Source organism: Microtus pennsylvanicus, chromosome 8, assembly GCF_037038515.1.
Source record: "Microtus pennsylvanicus isolate mMicPen1 chromosome 8, mMicPen1.hap1, whole genome shotgun sequence".
Classification (NCBI taxonomy): Eukaryota; Metazoa; Chordata; class Mammalia; order Rodentia; family Cricetidae; genus Microtus; species Microtus pennsylvanicus.
In genome coordinates, this window is record NC_134586.1 from 55,965,215 (window position 1) to 55,978,953 (window position 13,739).

At 53.5% G+C, this 13,739-nt stretch overlaps 1 protein-coding gene and 1 long non-coding RNA gene across 8 annotated transcripts in view; one reads left to right on the plus strand and one right to left on the minus strand.

Annotated features, from left to right (window-relative positions):
* Window positions 1-13,739, minus strand: part of Slc41a3 (solute carrier family 41 member 3) — a 50,153-nt gene that overhangs the window by 32,500 nt on the left and 3,914 nt on the right. For 2 of the 7 annotated variants that reach the window (XM_075983511.1, XM_075983518.1), the window contains exon 2: window positions 7,257-7,559. The exons of 1 other annotated variant lie outside the window; for it this stretch is intronic. In XM_075983511.1, coding sequence (XP_075839626.1) covers window positions 7,257-7,529 — 273 coding nt within the window. In that variant the 5' untranslated portion in view covers window positions 7,530-7,559. Of the gene's footprint in view, window positions 1-390; window positions 861-1,445; window positions 1,469-3,838; window positions 3,966-7,256; window positions 7,560-12,707; window positions 12,846-13,739 lie in introns of those variants that run through there. 4 more of the 7 variants (XM_075983513.1, XM_075983515.1, XM_075983516.1 and 1 more) reach the window with 4 other exon arrangements.
* Window positions 3,662-10,968, plus strand: LOC142856265 (uncharacterized). Its single transcript, XR_012911614.1, has 3 exons — window positions 3,662-3,753; window positions 4,094-4,380; window positions 10,880-10,968. It is a non-coding gene; the product is annotated as an uncharacterized LOC142856265 (long non-coding RNA).

A 13,739-nucleotide genomic window follows, 5' to 3' on the forward strand; every position in this document is an offset into this window, starting at 1 on the left:
GAACTCCTCCCCAAAGGAGCTACATGGGGACTCTAAGGAGGTGGGCCTGTCATTCAGTTCTGTCCATCACGAGACCAGCAGGCATGCACCCAGGCACCTAGTTCTCACAACTCAGAGAGGCAGGTGCTCTCATTATTCCTGCTTACAAAAGGGGAAACAGAGGCAGAGACTCCTGTACTCAATGGCAGGAAGGAGATGGAGGCGCTGTGGGCTCACACAGGCTGCCTTTGAGGGCTTCCAAACGTCATCGCTGTGAGCCTTAACATGCTGGATGCCCAATGTACCTTCTCGCCAGCACTACAGACACTGGACCCAGCTCAGAGCTGCCACCCGCTGGGAGTCACCTGGCTCCTTCCCTCCGCCCTATCTCCCTTGAAGCCCAGTACGTACTTGGACAGTGTTCATCACCAAGCCAGCCGTCATCATGCCCAGGCCCGACAACAGTATGGGTATGGCGATCTGGCATGTGGTGGTGAGGACGGACTCAGGGAGGACACCATGAGGGGAGCGGGTGAGCTCACAGCTGAAGCCTCGAAGTTTCTTGCCCTGAAAGCGGAACTCAAGGCTGAGCTGAGTGACGACCATGGTTGGGCCCCAGTCGAGTCTGTCCTCTCTCTTCCCTGCCCACCAAGGCTCTCTCCTGCGGAGGTCCACACGGACAGAAGCTTTCCAGGAAGCACCACAGTGGGTCCCTGACAGCCCCTTGGCGGAGGGCCAGAGCAAACAATGTCAGTCCGGAGGCTGCCAGTGTCTTCTGTTCATTCCCCTGGTCAGGTTCTCCTCAGCGCGCACTGTGTATCTGCCGGGACCTCCCTCTGCCAGCCTGCCAGAGAGGCTCACTATCCCTCAGCAGCGACCTTGACAGTGTCCAATAGTCCAGCCCACGCTAGCCAGGCTGGGCAGGGACAGAGCCCACATAGGCCTGGCCCTGGTAAGCACCCACGCAGAGGTCAGCACTACCCTCTGCACATGTGCCATGGGCTGCTTTGTCCTGGCCAAGAAAGGCCTGAGACCGCAGCTCCAGGGATATTCACCCAGGCCCACGTACGGAGCTCTGTCCTGCAAGGTCAATGACTCTGTGGGACTGCAAGATGAAAGCGACACTTGTAATCAGCTGGGTGACAATGTCAGGGGGCTCATGGTCACAGTATGAGGCTGTGCTCACAGAGGAACTGCCGCCCCCTTTCCCTCAAAGGCCAAGAAGAGCTATCTAACTGCTTCTGCTTAGGAAGTCCGAACAAGCCCTACTGAAGGGGTCCAGCTAGGAAGCCACATTAGAGTCTAGGGACGCTGAGGGTACCCCTTGTATATGCCACGGGCCAGGAGGTGCATTCCTGGACCTAAGGGCTGACAGACTACAAACTGAGGTCTCCAGCATAGGCCCCACGCTGAATATCTGATTGACCCCCACTAACCCGAGGCCCACTTCTGGGTCTTGGCCTCACCTCTGTCCCATTCCTACCGCACCATTCTCTCAGGCGCCTTGCCTCCTCCTCTCACAGATCGTCCATCCCCTGCTCAAGTCCAAACTCCTTTATCTCCCATCCACAACTTCCTCACTAACTAACTGCCTCCCCCCCATCTGCCCGCCCCGGAAATCCTCACACATCTCACTCACACTCTTCTGCTCATCTGTCTCGAGTCTGAAGCCTGCCACAGGGGCCAGACATGCAGCCTCTAAACTTTGGTCCCGGTTCTGGTGGGCCACCCCTACATGTCCTGACTGCTGAGAAGCTACCACGTGGGGCAGTTTCTGGGCCTGCCTGTCACTTGGGATGTTCATGTTTGAGAGTCAAGCAGTCAGGCTGCATGGGGAAGCAGTGTGCAGGTGAGTGAGATACCCTGGGCCAGGTCCTGCACAGGGCCGATAGGCGCTGCCCTGGAGGTGGCAAGAGTGAACAGTGTAAGAGGAGCTTCCAGGTATAGGATGCTGAGCCACACAGCATCCCAGAACTGGACCCCATAACCTTGTCCATGCTCTAGATTTTCTTCATCCTAAATGCACCAGCCCAGCCTCCCCGCCAGCCCCCAGCCTCCCCGCCAGCCCCCAACCTGTGCACCAGCCCCCAGCCAGCCCCCAGCCTCTCCGCCAGCCCCCAGCCTCCCCGCCAGCCCCCAGCCTGTGCACCAGCCCCCAACCTCTGCACCAGCCCCAGCCTGTGCACCAGCCCCCAACCTCTCCACCAGCCCCCAGCCTCCACACCAGCCCCCAGCCTCCCCACCAGCCCCCAGCCTCTGCACCAACCTCCAGCCTATGCACCAGCCCCCAGCCTCTGCACCAGCCCCCAGCCTCTGCACCAGCCCCCAGCTTCTGTACCAGCCCCCAGCCTGTGCACCAGCCCCCAGCTTCTGCACCAGCCCCCAGCCTGTGCACCAGCCCCCAGCCTCCCCATCAGCCCCCAGCTTCTGCACCAGCCCCCAGCCTGTGCACCAGCCCCCAGCCTCTGCACCAGCCCCCAGCTTCTGCACCAGCCCCCAGCTTCTGCACCAGCCCCCAGCCTGTGCACCAGCCCCCAGCCTCCCCATGAGCCCCCAGCTTCTGCACCAGCCCCCAGCCTCTGCACCAGCCCCCAGCTTCTGCACCAGCCCCCAGCTTCTGCACCAGCCCCCAGCCTGTGCACCAGCCCCCAGCTTCTGCACCAGCCCCCAGCCTCTGCACCAGCCCCCAGCCTCTCTGCCAGCCCCCAGCCTCTGCACTAGCCCCCAGACTCTCTACCAGCCCCCAGCCTCTTCCAAACTTCTAGACTGTTCCTCTAAGCTTTTTGTGCAAGAGCAAGCACCGTAAACATCCCATTTTATCATAGTTTATTTCAAAGTGCCTCTGTCAAGCCTTGCACGACACTGAACATCAGCCAGAAAGGCAAGCTGAGCCCAGACACCATCACTGCAGCCCTTCGATCTGTCCTCAAGGCTTTTCCCCAGCTGTCCCCTCAGTTCCAGCACAGGGAACCATCTCAGTCGTAACCCTGTGGCCTCTCACCCATCTTCCCCAACAACAAAAACTTGCTCTCCATATCCACAACCCACATGGGCATTCTAAGGAGGGACCCTCATTACACAAGTGACATGTAAGAAAGCCTCAGCTTCTTACACCCATATCTGAGCCATTCCTCTCCCAGCACACATCCCTACTCATCTGGAAGAAACTTCTTATGAACCATGCGTCACGCTATATTCCTCACGCCGTTGGCCGACCTCAATAGTGATTGGCCTTGTGGTCAGCCGAGGTGTCTCTTGGTCTCTGAGCACCACTAGTTTCCAGCCAAAGCCTCACAGCTCCTTATCCAGAATCCCTAAGTGCAAGCAAGTCCCATAATGGCCCAGTGGAAATATGAACAGGAATACCTAACCACCATCCTTCCCAAGAAAGAGCCTCTCTGGGCAGCCCTTAAGCCCTTTGTGCTCACAGCGTATGATACACATACATTTTTTTTCAGATGAAGGCTCCAGGAGGGTTTGTCTTCAACCACAATGTGCACTAACACTCGGAGAAGGAAATCTCCTCCTCCCCATCCCTCCTCACCACAGAGGTGTAGTCTGATGGGCGAGCACAATCCCAGCATCCCTCTGAGCAGCCCTCCCTATGGTCTGTGACCAGTGGCTTGGCCCGGTCTAAACACACAAGCGTTAGTGTGAAACAGCGGAGAAAGGAGCTTCAGACGCCACTGGTGCCGGGGCACTGGCTGGGTTGAGACAATCCCTGCAGGTGGTGCCGTGCTAGCTGCTGAACACCTGGAGAGGAGCCATCTTCAGGTACAGATGCCAGCATTTTATGCTAGCACTGGCACCTTCCTCAAGGTCACTCTAGCTCCGGATCATACATCGAAACAGAACTCACCGAATCGCACACATGGGCTCCCTAAATGCTCTCATCAGTGCAGGAGAGAGAAGTGACCATCTCCTGAGTAAGGTCACCAACCTCAGAGAAACACACAGGAGGGAAGGAGGGAGAGAGAGGGAGAGAGGGAGAGAGAGAGAGAGGCGGGGGGGGCATCGAAACCAACATGCTGAAGTGGGTACCTTTGGTAGGCAGGATTACAATGACCCTTTTTGATCTCTGTGTGTGCTGATTATTGTAACCCCTTGCTTTCAGGACCATAAAGCTTTCAGCAGAAATAAATAAAAGCGTGTGCTCGTGTGAGAAAAAGTACTTTCCCGGGAAAGCTGAGAACACCACACGTCAATGAGCCTTACTGGGTCACAACACAGAACATCTCAATGTGATTTTAAAAATAGTTCCAGCACAGTGGAAAATCTCAGAGCCTGACTGGGCATCGTTCGGATCTGGGTCAAGCATCAAGTGGCTTCCTGGTGACCTTGCACAGTCCTTCCCATCTCTGGGCCTCGCACCTGTCCTACAGTCCTGGGAGGTGGAGTGCGGTGAGCATGGCATGTGTGATGGGGCCTGTCCCCAACACGGTGGGAGGGAGAGAGCACATCACCGGCGCTAGCTTCCGAGACCGACCCCATAGCCAGAACTGTGCACCGCCCCAGAAGCAGTTTCCAGACGTCATAATCCCAGCTACCTTGCAGCTGGGTGGGACAGGCTAGCTAGCCAAGGAAACATCCCACAGCAGGCCAAGCCCTTCATTTTCTGAGCGCCTTTATTTTCTGGTCTGAGCCAGCAGAACCCAGGGGAGAAGGTGAAGGCCTACAGCAGCTGTGCATGTGCCTCTAGATTCAGGTCTCCTCACTGGCATCCCCACCAGGGCCTTGGGCAACCCCTTCTCCTGTCTGGACCTTGCTGCTGTCTGGCACAGACTGCTGCATCTGTTGTCTTTCGCCACTCAATCGTGAGTGCTGCAAGAGTACGGCCCGTCTGTCTATCCTGTTCACCATACTTCTTTGCACGGCGTCTGACTTGTGCACACCCTGCGTGGGTGGCCAGAATGAATGAATGAGTGTGTGAACAAACAGAACGGCAGAAGCAACAAGCTAAAGTAACCTAATCGGGGGTCCGGGGGTGGAACTCGGCAGGAAAGCAACCAGCCTCACATCCCCATGCCCTTAGTGCCAGCCTCAGCAGCACAGGAGAAAAAGGAAGCGCCAGAACCCTTCCACAGGCAGAGTGGTGACAATGCACTGTCCCCCAGCACTACTCCAGCCAGAAGGGCTCCAAGTGGCCTAGCCAGGTGTCCCCTGAGGCTCTTGTTCTCGTGGCAAGGTCCCCAGGCAAACACCCTCCTCAGCAAGTGGCCCAGAAACACTCAATTAAGGCCCCCAAGGAAATGTCCTCCATAGAGAGGGGTCCAGGTCTTGAGCCTACCTGTCCCTGGATAATGGCTTCAGTTTGCTAGCCCAAAGAACTTCCTAAGAAAGCCCTTCTGCCCACCTGCAGGAAGTGGTACTCACCCCGCCCACTCTACACAGCAGGGCCTGCCTCCTCTCCTAGATGGCTCTGCGTGTGTGGGGTGGCAGCAGGCTGTGACTAGGGGAGACTCAGCAATGCTATGGCTCTCACTTGACCAGCTCGGGTCATTATCAGTCATTATCTTCATAGCCGAGAGCTGGTTGGACTCTTCCCTCACCAGTGGGGCAGGACGTCTGGCCAGTCAGTCACACACACGAAGGAACTCAGTATGATCTAGGGCACCTGTCCAGGTCCTCTGTGGCGCTCAGCCAGCTGAATGGAGCCTGCTACACACAAAGGCCACCCTCTCTGCTCTCCTCTTTCCTCCGCCTCTCCATATAGAGCCTCCACCTCTCACCCCAAAGTTGTTCTCAGCCACAGTGAGAACAGGGTAGGGCACCAATGTCTGGCAGGCACTCCTACCACCTAGCTGGACTTAGGAACTGCTTGATAAACAGGGCCCAGGGCCATGCTCTCCACCCCTAATTCAGGGAGTCCCAACCAACAATAGCTTCAAGCCAGACCTGCTGCCCACTACTGATGGTCTTATCCAAGCCCTCCCACAGCACGGGGAACCAAAGCTTGCAGCTAAGAGCAACAAAGCTCTCACGATCAGGTGACACAGATGGTCTTGCCACCATAGGCTTCTTTTGCAGGCTGCACATAAAAGAATCAGGTGCCCCGTGGGGCAAGGACTAGGGGGTCTCCAGGAATAGCTGTGGGGAAAACAGGGGCCTGGGTCAAGCAGCCACTCAGGCATTGAGTAGGAAAACACCTGTAGCCTCAGGAGAGCGGGGTCCTAGCCCACAGTAGCCGTGAGCTTTTTAAAAGAAGTTTAACATTTTCATCTGCTGAGTTTTAAGCAGCAACAGAAATTAACATACGAAGTGCAGTTTCCATCTAGCAGGTGTGTGTGTGCGCGAATGCACACACGCACACACAGCTGTGTTTGCAAGTGCTCCAAGGCCAGAGTGGGTGTTCTCTATTCCTTTGATACAAGGTCTGTTATTGACCCTGCAAGCTTGCCATTTTGGCTAGGACAGCTGGCCAGTGAACTCCTAGGATCTATCTCCACTCCCCATTTCTAGGGTTTCTGGGTTGTAGGTGCACTGCAGCTAGGCCTGGCTTCTACTGGTCTTCATTCTCACCCACGAAGCTGTCTCCCCATCCCCTGGCAGATTATTAAAGATGAGAAAGGCTGGCAGTGATCTGTCCACAAGTGTTGGGTAACGGGTATCTTCTACAGTTTTCCCTGGAGTAGGGAGGGGATTTGCTAACAGCCATGTAAGTCCCATGAGGGTCCTTGGACCGTGAAGTTCTACTTGCAGTAATAGACCCGTTGACTGTCCCAAGTGTGTGGGACACTGCTCTAAAGTTCACCCATGGCAGCATCTGGCAATGATGTTATATTAAGCTGTTGCTACGGGCTGACCCTCCCGCCCCCGGCCACCCATGCATATATGTAAGTCTTGGTCTTCCACACCTCAACATGTGACTATTTCTGGAGGCAGGGCCTATGAAAGGGAAATGGAAATGAGGCCATTAGCAGACCTAATCCAATATGGCTGGTTCCCCCCATAAGAAAAGGAGACACTGGTCCCAGAGAGGCCTCAGAGGAAAACCCCCTTGAAAAGCCTTGACACTGGGCATCCAGTCTCTGAAATGGAAACAAATTAGCTTTATGCTCCTTACTCCCTTGCAGAACAACAAGAGACAGGAAGTGGTCCAATGAATCTGGGTGTGTCTTTAGGGCAGAGCCAAAGTTCCATGGCTCCAATCACTATCCTATTGTGCTTAGCTTGAGTTAGGCTAAAAGAACTTCACCCAATATGTAGCAAAGATGGCGTCCTGTTAGCCCCAGTACCCACTCCTCAGGGTCTCCTGCCCCCAGGCAGCTGCCTCTCACCTGGAAATAGTTCAGAAGCAAGCCAGCCCAGGAGAGCCCCAGGCCTGCCAGCAGGAAGGGTACCAGCACCTGACAGCCAATGACCAGGGCTTTCTCCCTGACGTGCTCGGCCTCCAATGATTTGGGGTCCACACTCTGGCTCTCAGAGACCCCCTGATGTCCATCTTCGGAAGTCTCTGGGAGTCCTCCTGCACCGTGGTTGGGTGATGGCCCCAGCTCCTTTGGCCTGCCACAGCCTTCCAGCCTCCGCTGTCGGGCCTCTGTCGCTTCCATCGGCACGCGGCTGAGCCCAGCAGCTCTGACCTGGGAGACACAGAGTGACGGGGCTGAAGGGTAGGACACCTCACTCCTCGGGACCCCTCAGACGCCATCCACCCACCTGGCCGTCATCATTCAGGGCTGGCCGTTACAGCCTCCGGCACCATAACTCTGCAGTTTCATGTCATGCGCACAGGCCTGAGGATGAAACATCGCTACAGAAGGACCGCTAACCGTCCACAGGCGCCAGCAAAGAGCGAGGGTCCCTACCAACCAATCGAAAACCTGACCCAGCACTGATCAGGAGCAGGACACTCATCGACATGAATGGAAACAAATGAAGGAAGGATCAGCAGGGAATACGGTCAGAACTACCCTTGTCCGGACTCTGGGAACTAACCCAAGGCTTGTAGCAACCCAAGGGCTATCGGGGACACTGTGACCTTCGTCATATTAGTGACATTCCAACTCCCTCTGTCCCATTGCCTTAGCCTAGAAGATGGCTGGCTGGGAGGGTTAATTCTGTCTGCCAATGTGATTAGATTAACAAGTGCTCAGGGCATTGCTGATGCATGCCTTGCAAAGACGATCTTCCTGTGGGCTGGGGTCTAAGACCAAAGAGAAAGAAAGGTACTTCCCAGACTGCCCAGATGCCAGCAAGCGCCCGCCTGCATGCCAACATGCCTTCCCACCATGATGGGCTGTACTCAGATTTTGTATACAGATTTTGCTGTAGACCTGAGGAAAAAATAAACACCCCTTAAGGCTCTTCTGTTGGGTATTTATTCAGAACAATAAGAAAAGAAACTACCCCTTGGGGAGAGCCAGCAGCCTGGAGCTCCTTGGCTGTCCAGAAGAACTCTGGTTCTCACGTCCATCTGGGGTTCTGGGGATACTCATCTGGAGGCTGCCCAGAGAACCCAGTGCTGAAAACCTCTGCAGCAATAAAGGTGCTTCCTGGCTGCCGGGAGACGGATGAGAAGGATCAAAAAGAGAAGCTGGGGAAAGGGGAAGGAGATGTCATCTGGGGATGCAATAGGGCTCACATCCAGGGCTGGACTTAAGTTCAAAACATGGCTGACCAGGCAGAGGGTGAATGCTGACAGGGGCAGCTAAGGGCTCTAGAATGAGAGGGGCCCCAGGGCGCCCAGATCTGGGTGGAGAGTCATAATGAACCACTCGGCAACAGCGACACGCACAGCACAGAACGGTGCTCAGTGAAGTCACTAGACAGCAAGCAGCCTCGCTCAGTCCTCCTGGTAGGAGAGATCTCAGTCCCAGAAAAGGCGCACTCTTTAGAGGATGCAGTTTTTAACAACGAACGAGGCACACAGAGAAACAAGAAAGTAGGTCTCCAACAGGAAGAAACAGTTCACAGAAAGTGTCCCCAAGGAGGACCAAACTGGCCTGGGGAAAACCTCTAAGTGGTTTTGTTAACATGTTCGAAGAACTCGGGGAACCCCTTTGCACAAACTGAAAAAATTGGTGGCAGGTGTGCACAAGCTTGAAGCTGCTCCCTTCAGGCAGAGAACACAGGCCCGGGGCTGTGGGGGACAGTTGCATGCTTCTGAAGGCAGGCCATGGCGCTGTGAAGACAGTGAGGCAGTGGCCAGACATGACTGCAGAGGAGTGGGCAGGGCTGTCACATGGGGCTCGCAAAGGTGGGCACTGGAGGCTCTGTATGAGGGAGGAGGGGATCAGGGCCACACAGTGACCCCAGCAAGCCCTCCTGGGCTGAGACTTGCCCGGTACCCAGCACACTAAGAAACAACAAATCACCATTAGAGAGTGTGTTGGCCGCTATAAGATAATAGCCAAACTCAACTCTGTGATTCCAAAATAGTCTATCCCATTTTCCCTAAGGGACAGGGCTGAGAGCAAAAGACCACCTGTGTGGGACCAAAAGATGTCCTCTGCCACATGCTCAGAGGACTGCCGGGTTCACAGCATCAAAGGGCTAAAAACCAATGTGAACCTTAACATAAACAAACTCTAAAAGTCATCCAAAGAGCAGGCCTTTCCCCAAGATTCTGGGAAGGACAGTGAGTACCATAACTTGGAGGAAGGAGAAAAAAAAATCGAGTGCCAGATGAGCACAGGACCACAGTGGCCTCAGGACCCTAGGAAGGCAAGGTACTCTCAGGATGCAAGTGGAGTGGCTAAAGAGAAGGAACATTAGACCACTGCCATCCCACAGCAGCAGGGTCAGCATGAGATAGTTAACACACAATGCAAATGAGACGCACGAAGCCCAGGCTGGCCTCACACTGAATGTGTAGCCAAGGAAGAGCTGAACTCTCTGGTTCTCCTGCCTCTTCTGGAGTGATGGGATTACAGGCATGCACCACCATGGTCATGTGGCACAGGGGACTGAAGGCAACGTTTCTCACACATGCCAGTGAACCAGTCCGCATATCCTGCAAGAATAGGAACGGGGCAGGAAGGCTGAACCAGTCTAGTGCCATATGATCACCAGGCAGAAGGAAGCAGTCACAATGCCGAACACGTGTGGCCAAGAGAGATAAGTTATTAAAGAGGCCACCCAGCTATTTCCCAGGAACCAGGCAACCAGAGGAGCAGAGCCGCACACAGTTGGTGCTGGGTACACAGTAAACACATGGGCCCTGCTTAGTGGCCAGCACCTGAGGTGGGGTGATCAGTCCAGCCCAAGAATTCAAGGTCAGTCCAGCAACATAGCAAGTCCTCTCTCTCAAAAAAAAAAAAAAAAAAAGAAAGAAAGAGAAAAAGAAAGAAAGAAAGAAAAAAGAAAAAGACCAAACCAACCATCACTCCTGGCTGACCCCTAATTGCACTGAGATTAAGGTTAGATTTGAATGAGCTTCCAAACAGACAAAGAAAGAAACCAGGTCATCAGGTCATGACGAAGAGGTGGGGATTTCCCAGAGAAGTCCCTCACTGGACTGCATGGCTATGGTTCCAATTCTTAGCCCAGAATAAGCCACGGTTAACCAGACTGCTACCACTACTGCTCAGAGAGACTGGCGAGGCTCCTAAAACTCTAGAAACAAGCACACTCTCACACGCACACATGCACGCACACGCGCGCACACACACACACACCAGAGATATTACAGAAACTGAGAAAAACAGGGAGGATTTTTCTGCCTTCCCTAGGCATGCGGGGTGGTGCTGTAGGTGTCAGAACCCTCCAGGGCTCAAGTTCCCTAATTAGCATGATCCCCGCATAGGGTCTCTTGCTGCGCACCCTCCAGTGAGCCTTCTAGTTGTGGCAATGCTTGACACAGGCCTGTGCTGTATAAATGGCTGTGTATTCAGTTCATACAATAAGCACAAGGGTCTGTGAATATTTAACAGATATGTCTGCTTCTGCTGCCTATTTGTAGGTCTAAGATCGGCTGACTCCACAGAAGAGGAACAGAGATACAGAGAGTGACCGGGTAAGCACTCCTGCCTTCTCCAGCCAGCTTCACAGTGAGCGGATTACCAGTGTGGGCAGCTACAACTGTGGCCATAGAAAAACCGCTGCAGGAGTTGGATGGGCCGATTAAGGCTTTAATGAAGTGTCCCGAACAGTATGAGATACACTCAATGCTTAAATGTCAAAGGTTTGAGGAATTTGGGCAATGTGCATGTCTCATTAGCTGTGCAAATAAACGGGGTGCAGCCACCAAGGACAGCAGGGTGACAAACCCAGACAACACAGGCAGTGAGTCTGGAGGAGCCTCTCTCTGCAGGCAGATACCTCCAGGTCTCAGGGACAGGAGCAAAGGGTATCTGCTTTGTTTAGGCTCCCTCTACTGGCAGAGTAGAGTTTGGACATGCCGAACAGCCAGAAATAGAAGGACCAAGTAAGAAAAAACATAGCAAAACAAAAATATATTATAAAAGAAAGCCTTTGGATCCAAAACCACAGTCAGACTCCTAGAGAGTAGGGAAGGGAAGAGAGAGAAAGAGTAGGAGATAAATTAAGGAATATCAAATTAAAATACACGGCAGGGCAAAATTCTGCACAAAATTTACAAGAAAGTAAGTTTATAACCAGAGAGATGACTCGGCAGGTAAAGGTGCTTGTCACCAAGCTTGACAACCTGTCATCAAGTCCCTGGGGTCCACATGGTGGAAGGAGAGAACTGACTCTAAGTTGTTCTCTGACTTCTGCAATTGCCCTGAGACAGACAGACAGACACACACACACACACGCACACACGCACAAATATGGGTTTAAAACTCTTAGGAAAGAAAGTCCAGGACAAAGTATTTGGTGCCAATAAAAAAGACAAGGTTGAGTGTGAACCAAAGACGTAAGGGCAGGCAGTTACAGAGTTCACCTGGGGTAAGTGAAGCTAGAACAGAGGCAGCCAGCTGCAGTCCCGGTGACGTGCCTGGCATCTCCACTGGAGGGCCCCAAGGCCCATGCAGACAAAAGGCTGCACACCTGCCATCTGATAGGAACCTTTCAGTTTCACAATCCTCACTCCACACGCACATCCACGTGTGCAAACCCCAGGCAGGTGCACACTGGGGATCAAGTCAGTCTCTTGAGTTGGCTCAGCCTAGCAGCCAGCATCCAACAGTCATCCGCACCAGGTCAGGGACCTCCTGGCCCACCAGCAGGGACCTCCTATCCTATGAAAGTGCCCGAAGGCCCCTCAGATTCGCTGGGAATGTTGTGTATTTAATGAGGATAGTGACACTGGCGTCATTTGCACAGGTGAGCAAGCCAGGCTCTGTAGGACAAAATAGAGGTGGCATCTATGGGGAGCAAGCAGTAGATTCAGGAAAACCTAATGTTTTAGCTCAAGGTATGCTGGAGGCTTGGTGGATGAGGGTGCTGTCTGCAGGGGCATCCTAGGGTGGCCCCAGGGTCAGCTAACCCCTAAGTGAGAAAGTGGCTGCTATAACACTAGCCCTGCAGCCCCGTGCTGCATCACTGGTATAGTGCTTACAGACCCTCCTGTGGGTCAGCTGGCTTTGGAAAGGGGATGGAGCAGGGCTGACTGTGACTACAGCCTGACATATTCTGCCACTCCTCCCAGCTGGCAACAGGGTGGCCTGTCATTCAGATGAACTAAACAGAACCATTTGGGAGCATCATACTGCCCAGTGAAACCAGCCTTGAAGACAGGCCTGCAAGCACCTGTTCAGCACCTAGGTACCAGCACGTCCTTCTGGGAGGCCTGGTTCAGGCACAGCATACAAACGGATTCTCACCTTACTGGGCCAGGGAGATCCTAACCACGAACTGGCTGGGCTGAGGTTCTGGGATGGATGGGCTGCCTCTTAGCTTCCCACTTTGTAGCAATGAGGACAGCATGTCTGGGTTTCATCTCCTTGACTGGACAGAACACCCTGGGGGGAATGTGAAGGAACCCAAATGCAGGGTTAGTGTCCCAGTGTCTCTTCTCTCTAGTGGTGTGATCTTGGAAGAGTGAGTAGATACTATCAGTTGTGACATCTGAGGGGAGCACAGCAGGACCCTTTATCCAGGTGCACCCTCTGAGGTTTTGGTGACCAGCAACCATTTGTGGTCCAAAAATATTAAGAGAACATCTCCAGACATCAACAATTCTTAAGTTTTAAATTGTGTTCAATTCTGAGCACCACAGTGGGCTGACTCAGTCCCCACCACACTGTCCCTCCTGGAATGTGCACCATTCCTTTGTCCAGTGTATGGGGGCTGCACACCCCGCCCACCTGCTAGTTATCAACAGTTGTTAGGGTAGCAGTGCTGTTGGCCAAGCAACCCTTATTCTACTTAATAATGGCACAAGAGTCGTGATGGTGATATCACAGCATATCATTAAACCTGTCCTGTCTTATTGGTGGTTCATCCTTCACTGTGTCTAGTTCATAAACAGAACTCCACCATAGGTATGAATATTAGGAAAACAATCTATATGACTGGGTATCATCCCAAGATTCAGGCACCCTTTGGGGAACATGTCAGTGCCTTCCTCAGACAAGGGGAGGTTACTATAACTTTTTGTAATGTATTTTCCTTACAGGGCACTTGGGTTATCTCCACCCCATGTCAGGCCTCTCTCTATTCCTTTTTCATCCGTGGTTCTTAAACTACCACTGTACCAGCAGCGTGAGGCCAGCTTCAGGAAGCTGCGCAGGACCACCCCCTAGATTTCTGGGTCAGACTAGAGAGGCTGCAATTCTAAGTGGTTTCTGGCGAAGAAGCAGTTTGAAAACCCCGAGTTTTTAAAGCTTTCTAGAAACGGCTGCAATTCTAAGTGG